Source organism: Delphinus delphis, chromosome 16 (genome assembly GCF_949987515.2).
Source record: "Delphinus delphis chromosome 16, mDelDel1.2, whole genome shotgun sequence".
Classification (NCBI taxonomy): domain Eukaryota; kingdom Metazoa; phylum Chordata; class Mammalia; order Artiodactyla; family Delphinidae; genus Delphinus; species Delphinus delphis.
In genome coordinates this window covers 44,053,997-44,066,472 of record NC_082698.1, presented here as the reverse complement: position 1 = coordinate 44,066,472, position 12,476 = coordinate 44,053,997, and the positions used below count along the sequence as shown (strand labels likewise).

Below are 12,476 nucleotides of genomic sequence, written 5' to 3'. Positions count from 1 at the left end.
TCTTCTTAAAAATGACACTCAAGTTTGGTAAGCATGCTAATAATTAGAGACATTTTTTTTCCAAGTTAAAACATTAGAACTTTCTAGCTTTCTTTAAAATCTGCAAAGATAACCTGCTCATTTAAATCATTTTAACTGACAATTTATAAAACAGAGGGAAAGTGTCATTTTAGAATTTTCTGTATAACTTCTACGGTAAAAAATGGATGTCCTCTTTCAAACTGTGATGGCATTAAAATTCTATTTTAGAAATTCTAGATTTTAAAATGTTAAGAAATACAACATCAGTTATATCTAGAGGGGCATTTTAATGAATTACCTAATTATTCTTCAGGTCTATAAAGACTTTTCTTCAATGTAGGTGACACTGTCTTACATTCATCTCAGTACCTTAGAAAATAATTCATTTTAGATGTGATCCAAGACAAATGCCAACATATCCTAAATTCTTTTCAATAACAAGGGACCAGTGTATATCATCCTCTAGATTGACAATTTAGTAAACAGATATCAATACAAACCTAAAGCAATAAAATTTATATAATTAATGGTGATTAGTGCCAAATACAACAGACTTCATTCTTACAATTTGGAATTAATTTCCATGCAAAATTTTATATAGAGTATTGATCCTTACTTATAAAGTAATTTTTTATCTTTTTAAGTAATCAAGACAAATAGTAGAAAAAGCATTTTATTTAAATGGAAAAAGCTACATTAAGATCTGTAAAAGGTGTCAATATAATATTGCCTATACAGAAAAAAATTCTGATGTGAATAGCAACAAATAAAAGTTACACGTCTTCCTACTTAGCAGTGCAATTAATTCACATTGTAATAAAGTTAAGTCAAGTATAACAAAATCAAAACAAGTGTTTCTCCATAATCAGTATACTGAGAATTACAGTGTAAAGATCATTTCAGGTTTAAGGAATCTGCAATCAATCTACAGAATACCCTAAGACAAGGGAGACGGACAGTTAATTCATTTCATTATCAGCTGTTGGGTTTTTTCAATACTGTTCACAGGAAAAAAGTAACGAGTTGACATACATGTAAATAGAATATATTTAGTCTATACAGTAAAAAAATACAAATTATAAAGTGAGCTAACAAAGAATGAAATCTGAATACAGATTTATATAACTGACGACATCTTAGACAACACATACAGTATTTTTCATGTAAAAACATCTAGTTTCAGCAAAAAATAATTTGGTTGCTTTTCAGATGCATTGTAGATCTTGTAAGCTGAAGATGCAGATGTCCAAGTATCTTAAAAACCATAATAAATGTCTTTCTCAATGCATACAAAATGATAAACGCTCTCATCACAGTCTCAAGAATATTTTTGGAAGTTTGTTTTGTCTTGCTTCAGAAATACATTTAAAATGGGTAAAAATCAAAGGATTTCATGGTACAATGAAACAGTAAACGGTGCTCGATTTACTGCTAATGTTGAAAAAAACCTAGATTTTACAGTACTCTGGTATATATGAAAATTTTTTTGATTTTACATTGCATATTTCTGAGTCCATTCTCTTGCGTGTCTGTTGTATCTGTAGACATACAAAAGGGATATAGTAAAAACATACAAATTAAATCTTTTAGAAGATCTATGTAAAACTGTATACCTTTTTTATGCTTAACTGCAATAATCATACATACACCAATTACTGGGTCAATGTGACTTAGGTTCATGCATAAATAAAACAGAAAACATGAGCGATTTTTTAAACTAATGGATCTCTTTACAACCTATATGAAAACGTACCTAAGTTATACACAACGAAATAAAGAAATCAATTTCTAATACAAATCTGTAAATGACAACCCTGAATGGTCATTATCTGTAAAATGCAAATGAATCAATGGTGCCAGCAAGATGTAGCACCTTGAAAATTAGGTCAGTTTAGGGGTAGTTAAGGATAACTTTTCCTGGGAGAAGGTAAGGAATATGATATTCAGTAATTTCCAATTATCAACTTTTTAAATTGTAAATTTACTACTTAGAATTATAGATAGTTTGATAGTTACTATCAAAAAACATGCATACTATGTAAATGCAGAACAAGTACTATTAAATAGTAAAGGATGAAACAACAAGTGGGAAGGGATGAGTTTTTTTGTAAAAGGAGTTAATAGAATTTAAAAAGAAAGGTTTACTCCACTGGATAGATAAACAAACTTAACATAAACACAATAAGCATAACTAAATGTACTTCAATACATTGATAATACTTATGTTTTGGCAGACTACATAGAAATGCACCCAAATAGAAACTAATATAAGCAAACACTTACTTTTCTTTGTCTGATTTATAGATTTGTGCAATATCTGGTACTAAGGGGTCATCTGGATTAGGGTCACAAAGCAGAGAACATATGGACAATAAAACTAGATTTAAAAGAGAACATCATATTAAGTAATGATCTTTCTATTTTATATGAATTACACATGTGAAAATAATTTTACTGAACAATAAACTTACAAAGAAAAAAACAAAATGAACACATTAAATTACATTTGAGATTAATTTTGGTTGGCAGCAAATATCTTTAATTTTTTAAATTACAAAATTACCATACAGTGTATATAATACAAAATTATTATCACTTCTGCAATTTTAAATTCTGTTTGAATTTCTATTTATTTTAAAAATGTGAACCTCCAAAGTAGCTATTAACTTTTAAACTCAAGAGTTCTCTACAAAAATATTTTTTAGGTAACACACTACCCCGGATGGTACATAGTTGGAAAAATATTAGAATAGCATCTTAACTTTAGATGTTTCTTAGAGATATTTTTTTACTTTAATAAGAAAACTGTCCACTTTTATTCTACTTTAATGCAGAAAATCTGTGTCCTAAACAGTTCAACGTAAAGCAATCAAATTACAGTTAACAGTTCAAACCGCTTTGGGAGATGAAGCTCATGCACTGTTTTACTTGGGCTTAGAGCTAAAGAAGGAATATCTGTAAGATTATTTTCAGTGAATTTTTTTTATTCCATGTACATTATTTGTGGCAAATGCATTTAAAAATAATAGGCATGGGCTTCCCTGGTGGTGCAGTGGTTGGGAGTCCGCCTGCCGATGCAGGGGACGCAGGTTTGTGCCCCGGTCCGGGAGGATCCCACATGCTGCGGAGCGGCTGGGCCCGTGAGCCATGGCCGCGGGGCCTGCGTGTCCGGAGCCTGTGCTCCGCGGCGGTAGAGGCTGCAACAGTGAGGGGCTCTCGTACCGCAAAAAAAAAAAAAAAAAAAAAAAAAAAAAAAAAAAAGGCACAGCTATCATTACATAACTTGTATATTTTTAAATATAAATGAAAATTGATAAATTATAGTAGTTGTTTCTTGCATGTTGTATCAAAATCCTAATGCAAATAGCTACACTTAAAAAAATAAACAACTAAGTGTCTGAAAAAGAAGGAAACAAGGACTCTGGTTCCTCATTTGTCTGCTTCCATGCCACCACTTCTGAGGGGATACATGGTATCTTTGGAACAACATTCCATCTTCACCTTCCTCTACTATGTTCCTTTATCTTTTCCTACTCTTACAAATCCAAAGGTGAATTTATAAGGAAGGCAGAGTTGATTCTTTTTTTGTTTGTTTGTTTTAAAGAAGACGTTGGGGGTCGGAGTTTATTAATTTATTTATTTATTTTTGCTGTGTTGGGTCTTCATTTCTGTGCGAGGGCTTTCTCTAGTTGTGGCAAGCGGGGGTCACTCATCATCGCGGTGCGCGGGCCTCTCACTATAGCGGCCTCTCTTGTTGCGGAGCACAGGCTCCAGACGCGCAGGCTCAGTAGTTGTGGCTCACGGGCCTAGTTGCTCCGCGGCATGTGGGATCCTCCCAGACCAGGGCTCAAACCCGTGTCCAGGCAGATTCTCAACCACTGCGCCACCAGGGAAGCCCCAGAGTTGATTTTTAATGACTTGGAAAGGAGGTGCTACGGGCTAACAAAAACTAATATTTCATTCATCTTTTTAAACTTTCATCTGCCCAATGAAATTTCAAGCCTGTATATTAAACCAACTGGGTAAGTTATCTGGGCTCACACCTCCAGAAAGTTTCCAAACTAAACTCATGATAAAAAGCGAAATAAGACATTTAAAATATTAAAAAGTGAAAAATGTACAAATAAAGAAAATATAAGCTACTTTATAAAATAGGCAAGAGGGAAGTTCCTCATCTCCCCACTCCTGCTGCCAAGAGCCCTGTGCCCTGATTTCACTATTATGCACACAAATCAAATGTTTTCAGATAAGGAAAAAGATAACAATATATAACATCCATTTGAATGCTTACTATGTGCTAGTTGCATAGTAACCATATGTGGTAATACTATTATAATCCCCATTTGACATATGAGGAAACTGAGGCTGTTTGAAACTGTTCTTAAAGGACAGTTTCTAGAAGCTAACAAAACTATTTTTTATGAAAAGCGACCAACGGCAGAAGGTAAGTATTCAACATCTGGCAGTCTGCGCTCTCTAAGTATTTAGCTGCATATGCTAAATGAATTTCATTTTGTGATCCTATTCCAGGAAACAGAATATTAATTTGAAAAACCCTACGACACAGTATCTTTCCTATATCTAGTGTGTAACAGTTATAGTATGTGAAAGATTTTTAAAAGAACACTAGAATCTACATGAACGTTTTATAGGGATATGTTAGATCAGAAAAATTGCCATTCATGAATAACTAACCGATCTGAACGGCTGTTACTTATCTAATACTTGAAATAATCATGGCTATGGACACTGCTTCCTCTAAACCTTATCAATTTTTAAAACAAGCTATATATTCAGGTAGCATTTATTTAAAAATTTTTTTTTAATGACCATGGATTCCTCCCCCAAATCCTTCAAGAGAAACAGTTTTCTTAAATTTTATAAAAAGGGAAAACTACCAAGTTGCTTCCAGGGGTAGATGGTTCTAATTCAAAACAATAACTCAGGCTCTTTTCTGTTAGAGAAACAAGACAAAATTAAGAGGCTGGCAAAGCAAATAACATTAGCTAATGAAACAAACGGCTTCAGATGCCCTATATACACATCTCATAATTTAGCAAAGAATAATGCTATGCAACTGTGAAAGTTGAGAATCTGCATGGATTATGTATCAGTCCTTACAATGATGCTACTGATTATTTGAAGTTTAGACTAACATGCTATATATACTACATTACTCTAAAGTGTGAAATATGTCTTTCATTTTTTTGGCCACACCATGCAGCTTGTGGGATCTTAGTTCCCCAACAAGGGATTGAAGCTGGGCCCTCAGCAGGGAAAGCGTGGAGTCCTAATTACTGGACTGCCAGGGAATTCCTGTCTTTCATTTTAAATCATTTACTTTATCTGCCAATCTGACATTTCCTCTGAGATGAAGTAAAGGAGATGTAAAGCTTTACTCATCATGTCAACAAATAATTCCATTTAATGAATGGGACATCTGGTTCTAAAATCTTGTTTTTATTTCTGTGTCTCTCTCTCTGTCCCTGTCTCTTTCTTTTTAAAGATAAAGCCCAAACTAAAGGGGTGAAATGTCAACAGTCTTATCCCCAAATTCCTAGTTCTAACATTTTAAATTTCTCTCATTTCATCATTTAGATCTGTCCATCAACCCCCCCCCCCAAGCAAGAGTAATATAAAAGCTATGAAAGCAAAGCAAAAGCAAAGCAGAAGAAAACACAGTAGATTGGTTTTTTTAAACTTTGGTCCCTAAGATATTTCTGCTGTATTTTTCCTGTCTCACTGTTATCAACTGTTGTAAATCTGATAAATGAAATTACCTTTTGATACAGTCAGAGCTGGTGACCATTGTGACCTCAGGATATCAAGACAAATACTTCCATTACTGTTTATGTTTGGATGGTAAATTTTTGTTGTGAAAGCAATCTAAACATAAAACAAAACAAAACAAAACTGTGACAATCCATGAACTATGAAAGCAAACAGAATGAATTTGCTCTAGAGTAAAATGTCCTCAATTTTATGTGATCTTAGAGGAGAGATGTATTCAACACAAATTGGATGAGCATCTACTTTATGTGCACGTGGCTTTAGCTACTGATAATGTGAAAGCAAAGTCAGTTTTCTGCTCTCCCCAACCCCAAGGAATTGAGGAGTATTTTGGAAAGTGTGATAAGTAAGTCTATAATAGGTGGTATGACTGGTTGAGTAGCACCTGAAGTAATTAACCATGGCTTTCATCAACCCTCAAAGCAATCCTTTTCTTAATTTGATTATCAATTGATACCTGGATCTAGAAATAGGCTGCTGACCTTATTCCAGAGGAAAGTTGAGGGGCCCCAGCTTATTACCTGCCCTAACAAATCCACCAAGAATTCTAATCTTCCAAGAGAGTTGTTACATCGTTTCATATGTGATGTTAATTAGGTGTTTTTAAAAATCTAAAGTAAATATTTCCTCAGTGACAGAATTTGTTAATGATTTTCTCCCTCATTGACACCCCCATCATTTGTTGGCTTCCTCTTTAGATTTAAGCTAAATTTAATAAGAATGTGTTTTAATCTTTCCTCACTAAACAAAAGGGCTATGTCTTTTTACTTTTGTATTTCCCAATGCAACAGAACATGGTAGGTGCTCAATAAATGTTTGTTGAATACTTAAAAACTGAGAAAGAAGGGTCAACCTAGGAAAGATAATCCCCTGAATGGAAGAGTCTAACTCTTGACCATAAAAACTTCCCAAACTACACATACCTAATGCAGAGGGAAAGACAGGTAGGGAAGCTAATTTCTAGCCTAACAGATACTGCCTTCTGTTTACAGACATAATACAATATTTGAGTAAGAAAGCATTTTAGATTCATTGATTTTACAGAACAGTTTGAACATGCTAACCTACCCACAGTCTTTTCATGAAAATATCTCTGGATAGAGAGTAAAACCCCTGACACAGGAGTCACGTCAATCATAAAAATAAAAATACCTTTGGTGGTTTAAAAGGATAGTCTGTCGGAAAATGTACAGTGAGAAAGAAGACTCCACCTTGATATGCGCTATCAGGCTGAAATTACAAAATAATCACATCAGTGTTTTGATTACTATATTTATTATTAGTAACCCAAGATGATTCCCTCCAAATATACCAGTTTGAAAAAAATGCCATCATTTTGTCATAAGTTCAAATCATTTACCTTAAAAACAGGTTTGTCTTTGCAGGCATGAAGGAGTACTTTCCAACAATCATGCCAACATCATAGTTTAAAACAAAACAAAAATAGGACACACACAGTGGAGTGGTGTGACTTGCCCAAACAAATCTGTTCATGAGTATAGACTGTTAAAGATCAGTAAACACACAAGACTGCTGTGAGAAAAGAATAATTTTCTGTAGCAGTAATCAGTATAAAAGAAAAGGGTTGAGGCTAGTGTTTTTCTTCTTAATTATAAAACTTAAGTTCTCATGACCTTTAAGGGGCAAGAATAGAGATGAACTGAAAGGACCAACTTATGAAAAGAAAAGGCTAAGTGACACTGTTACATAATTTAGACCTCAAATCTTCACTTAGTAGCAGTTTACAAAACAACGTGGGAAATGCAAAAAAGCCCCAAACAAAACTAGATAAATTCAGTTTCATAGAATTATCTAATTAGGAATGAACTTTACAAGAGGAATTTAAGTTTGGCCATATCCCTTTATAGCAATTAGGAAATATTTATAATGTTACAAGCAAGAAAAAAAAAGGATGATTAAAAAAAAGGAAAAGGGGGAAAAAGTAGCAAAAATACCTTAAATTCTATTTTAATTCATTTATATTTAATTAAAAGTATCATGTATATTAACATTTTGGTAATAACAGCAAGGCTATCATTACTTCCTCCTTAAGTTTCTACATATACATTAGAGGACTGTACCATATAATTATTCTTACTATACACATAGTTTAATTCCAGTTCATCAAGAATTATAAGGAATGTAGAAAATGTAAGTTAATTACAATCAACAGATATGGTCTTCTTAGATGTTCAAATTATATTATTGAGTGGCATATTTACATTACTACAATAAAGAGGGTATGAGTAACATAATTGTAACCATTTGCTACATGTGATTCACCTGAGAAATATTTGTGATGAGCTATAATTCAAATGGTAAGGGTAAGACTTGATATTATTTTGAAGGTTCTTGGTAAGCAATGAAAATCAAATAACTAGATTCTTATTAAAAGTTGTTAAATAAATATGTTGCACTTCACCCTTTAAAAAACTAACTTAATAAAACAATTTAGTAATTTAAGACACTTGCTCAGGACTCCTGCTCTGAAAATTCAATAACTGTTGTATTTTTTAAAAGCTAAGCATGAGGCCATATGATTAAAAACACTATGGCTGGGCTTCCCTGGTGGTGCAGTGGTTGAGACTCCACCTGCTGATGCAGGGGACACGAGTTTGTGCCCCGGTCCGGGAAGATCCCACATGCCACGGAGCGGCTGGGCCCGTGAGCCATGGCTGCTGAGCCTGTGCGTCCGCAATGGGAGAGGCCAGGACAGTGAGAGGCCCGCATACCGCAAAAAAACAAAACAAAACAAAACAAAACAAAAAACAACACTATGGCTTACTAGATAAAGATCTTTCAAGGGAGGGAGGAGAGAATGATGTTAACAGAAACATGTTACTAATGCAGTCTTTACTCAGAAAGTAGATTTGAGCTATCAGTGCCCATTCTTATGCAATCAGATTTTTGCCCACAGAAAGAAAAGTCATGGCTGCTTCTCAGGTGTAGAAGGAAATAATCTTAACAAAGGTAATAAGTATGAAGAGAAGCCAGTCATAGAATAGCAGGTAATTCTGAGTTCAGGACAATGCAACAAAAGAGGCAAATTCATGATGTGGCAACAATAGAGCCATTGCAATATTTTATCCGTTCCTCTCACACACAGGAACAGTGATGAAACTTATTGCAAATTGATACTTGTTACTTGTAGGAATTCCATTATTGGGTTAATTAGACTTATTTCTAACCTACTAAAATGTTGATGTGAGAGTAATTACACTTAGTTCGGAACAACTGACTTTCTGTGTTTAAAAAAAGATAAACACGCAGCCTGGTTGCAAATTGTGGGTGATTCATTATTATGCATAATGATCAAGGATTTGGCAAAGTGTTGTAAATGTGTTCCTAGCAAGTATTTGCCACCAGGGCTCTAGAAAATCATCATAAATCCTTTACTCACATTTTGCTTTCTGAGAGATTCAGAGTACAAGAAAGTTCAACCCTAGCCAAAAACATCTGATAAAAGGTGAAATGCCAAGAATGAAGGATGGCTGAGGGGATTAATTTCACACAAATGAATCATACTTACAGGCCCCATAATAGTTGCTTGCCAGTGGAACACTGAAACAAACAAAGGAGTTTTGGAGTCATTAACAAGTGTTCAAACCTGTATTATTAATGGTAGCAAAATCCTAGCAAGAGAGCAAAGCTTACAGTCATCTCCCACAGGTCCAGCCGAACAGTGAGCAGGTGGGTCGCGCTGTAGATCACTCAATTCCTGAAACAAAGCAAAAATACTTAAGGTTAATTCTTTTCCAGTGAAACAAGCATAATAATCCATGAAGACACAAACTACTCATTTAAAAATCATTTTAGGCAGTTCTATTCACAATATGGACACGTAAAATATATTGTCACTGATGGGTAGAAGAATATGGAATGAGGTAGTAAATTCCTTCATGAGATAGCTCCAAAACCTGAAAAAATTAAATGGATTAAAAAATTGTTTTTCAAAAAAAAAAAAAATTGTTTTTCTTTAGCATCTCTAAGACAAACTATTTTTGAGTGTCTATTATATGCAGGGTAACTTATGTAAATGCTAGGTGTATAACATATAAAAAACAGATCCTACTTCAAACAGTTTATAATCTAATTTGGGAGAGTGAAGGCTCACAGAGAGATGGATATTTAAGGAACAACGTGAACGTTAAATGGAAAGAAAGGAGAGCAGTTGGGCCATATTTTTAAAGGCTAGCACATTGATTCATACGCTCTTTTCTGCTCTCAAGGAAGCAAAGGAAGGATCATGGAAATGGCACAGCTTTAGTTGGCCAGTCCTAGGCTGGCATTCCAATCCTACCATAACTAGCTCTATGACTTTGGGGAAATAATTTACCTTCAGTTGGGAAAGAAATGATCACCACCAACTATGAAAGGTGTAAATTCAATATAAAAGACTATATATTAGAACTGAAGAACCTAATTTAGTTATGAAGATAAGGGAATGTCTTTGAGAAAGTGACATTTCAGCTGAAATCAAAAGGATGAGTGGGAGTCAGTTTTGGGAGAAATGAGTAACGTGAGGCAGAGTGGCACAAGATGAGGATGAAAGAGTAGGCAGAGGCCAGGCAGAAAAGTGAGAACAATATACACCATATTAAGGATTGGGGGTTTTATACCAAGTGCATTGGGAGGGGTTTTAAGACATAGCATAATCTGATTTAAAAGATGGCTCTGACTGGTGTATGTATTGAATGGATCAAAGATGGGAAAGAGGAGAAGCTACCAGATCAGTTATTACAGGCTATAACAGGGGCTTGGACTGGAGAAGCAGCAGATAAAAAAGAGGATGGATCTGGGATATTGTGAAAGGCCTACTTATCACAGGATTGACGATGAATTACATGTACAGAGGAAGGAAAAAGGTCACGAATATATATGTTGAAGACTAGCAGCAGCTAATATTTACTCGATGTTTTACCATCTTAATAATCCTGAGAGGTAGGTATTATTATGCTTCCCATTTTACAAATGAAGAATAAAGGTGACATGCTTCACTGTGTACTCACAGAACTAGTATAGGGTGGAACTGGTATTCAAACCCTGGCAGTGGGACTTCTAGCTTTTTAGCTTCTACAGGTGTAGATACCATTTACTGAGATGTGGGAATATACTAGAAGACATGTTGAGTTGGAAAGTAGATACACTGAATCTGTGGTCCTTGTGAAATCAAAGGAAAATTTATTCAACATACAGGGCTAGAGCTTAAAAGAGGATTAGAACAGAAATCAGAAAAATCACTGCATATACCTGTTATTTAAAAACTATGGGACTGATGTAAACATTTTCATGGGAACACATGTAAACAAATACTGCACTCATCAAATCTAAGATGCCATTAATGGTAAATCACATCCTTATTTTACGTACCAATAATTAAGGATAAACACTGTCAATTAATTTTAAGACACCAACAATTATAAGACGCGTCCAGATTTTAGAAATGTTAAAATGAAAAAGATGTACACCTTAGAATCACTGCAATCAGTTCAGTGTCCTAATAGAGACAAACAAGGAGTAGGGAAAGGCTTTCCTAAGAAAGTGATATATGAGCTAAGTAACCGAGCCAAGTGCAAACTCAAGTCTCCTTCCAAGTCTTCTGGTCTTTTCCAGTATACCTCAGTACTTTCATTTTTGTTTTTGTTGATTTTTCCCCACAGTTCTTGCTGTCCTTCTCTTCCTGACAAGAATTAACTAAACAGAGTTAGCAGCTTCTTTGGTCCTGGTATAGTTAAACAATAAAGAGGAAGATTTCAGTGACAGTGATTAAAAAGCAGGGCTTTGGGGCTTCCCTGGTGGCACAGTGGTTGAGAGTCCGCCTGCCGATGCAAGGGACACGGGTTCGTGCCCCGGTCCGGGAAGATCCCACATGCCACGGAGCGGCTGGGCCCGTGAGCCATGGCCGCTGAGCCTGCGCATCTGGAGCCTGTGCTCCGCAACGGGAGAGGCCACAACAGTGAGAGGCCCGCATAACGCAAAAAACAAACAAACAAACAAAAAAAGCAAGGCTTTGAAGCTCAAGTCCAGGTGCCATCACTCATCTGCCTCATGATCTTGGGCAAAACTCTTTTTTTCCTCCTCTATAAGCCTTAGTTTTCTTTAATGCAAAGTGATATTACGACTTGCATCCACAGTTTCTATGACAAACAAGTAAAATGATATATATGAAGCATACAGCAGTCTCTGGCACATAGTAGGCATTCAAATAAATTGTGAAGTTAATACAGGATTCATAACAACTATCCAATTCTCTAGTAGCTGAATACAATTACTGAACCAGTTTAAATGACTGGGGGAAGAGCAGTTCCCAAGCCATAGCCCCATTTTATTTATTTATCTATTTATTTATTTATTTATTTCCTCACCAGGTGGCTTGTGGGTCTTAGTGCCCCCACCAAAGATCGAACCTGGGTCCCCTGCAGTGGAAGCACAGAGTCCTAACCACTGGACCACCAGGGAATTCCCCATAGCCCCATTTTAGAATAACTGTGCTTTACTTAACTGTTTTCTAATTCAGTCTTTTAGGAGATTGCTTTTGAAAAGATTCATCATGTTGAGTTTTCCAAACATTAGTGTAAATGGGTAAATTGAACTTCTTGGCCCTTATTTTTATTTTTTTAAGAGATAATTTTCTCAAATTTTTATTTATTTATTTTGGCTGTGCT

The 12,476-nt window shown here is 35.1% G+C and overlaps 1 protein-coding gene across 2 annotated transcripts in view; it reads right to left on the bottom strand.

Annotated features, from left to right (window-relative positions):
* Window positions 1–1,293: 1,293 nt before the first annotated feature.
* UBE2D1 (ubiquitin conjugating enzyme E2 D1) overlaps window positions 1,294–12,476 on the bottom strand; it is a 34,331-nt gene continuing 23,148 nt past the window's right edge. The window contains exons 2-7 of one of the 2 annotated variants that reach the window (XM_060034595.1): window positions 9,466–9,529; window positions 9,341–9,372; window positions 6,964–7,041; window positions 5,802–5,907; window positions 2,305–2,398; window positions 1,294–1,559 (exon numbers count right to left, since the gene is read on the bottom strand). In XM_060034595.1, the coding sequence (XP_059890578.1) occupies window positions 1,514–1,559; window positions 2,305–2,398; window positions 5,802–5,907; window positions 6,964–7,041; window positions 9,341–9,372; window positions 9,466–9,529 (420 nt within the window). In that variant the 3' untranslated portion in view covers window positions 1,294–1,513. The remainder of the gene's footprint in view (window positions 1,560–2,304; window positions 2,399–5,801; window positions 5,908–6,963; window positions 7,042–9,340; window positions 9,373–9,465; window positions 9,530–12,476) is intronic. The other variant, XM_060034597.1, reaches the window with a different exon arrangement.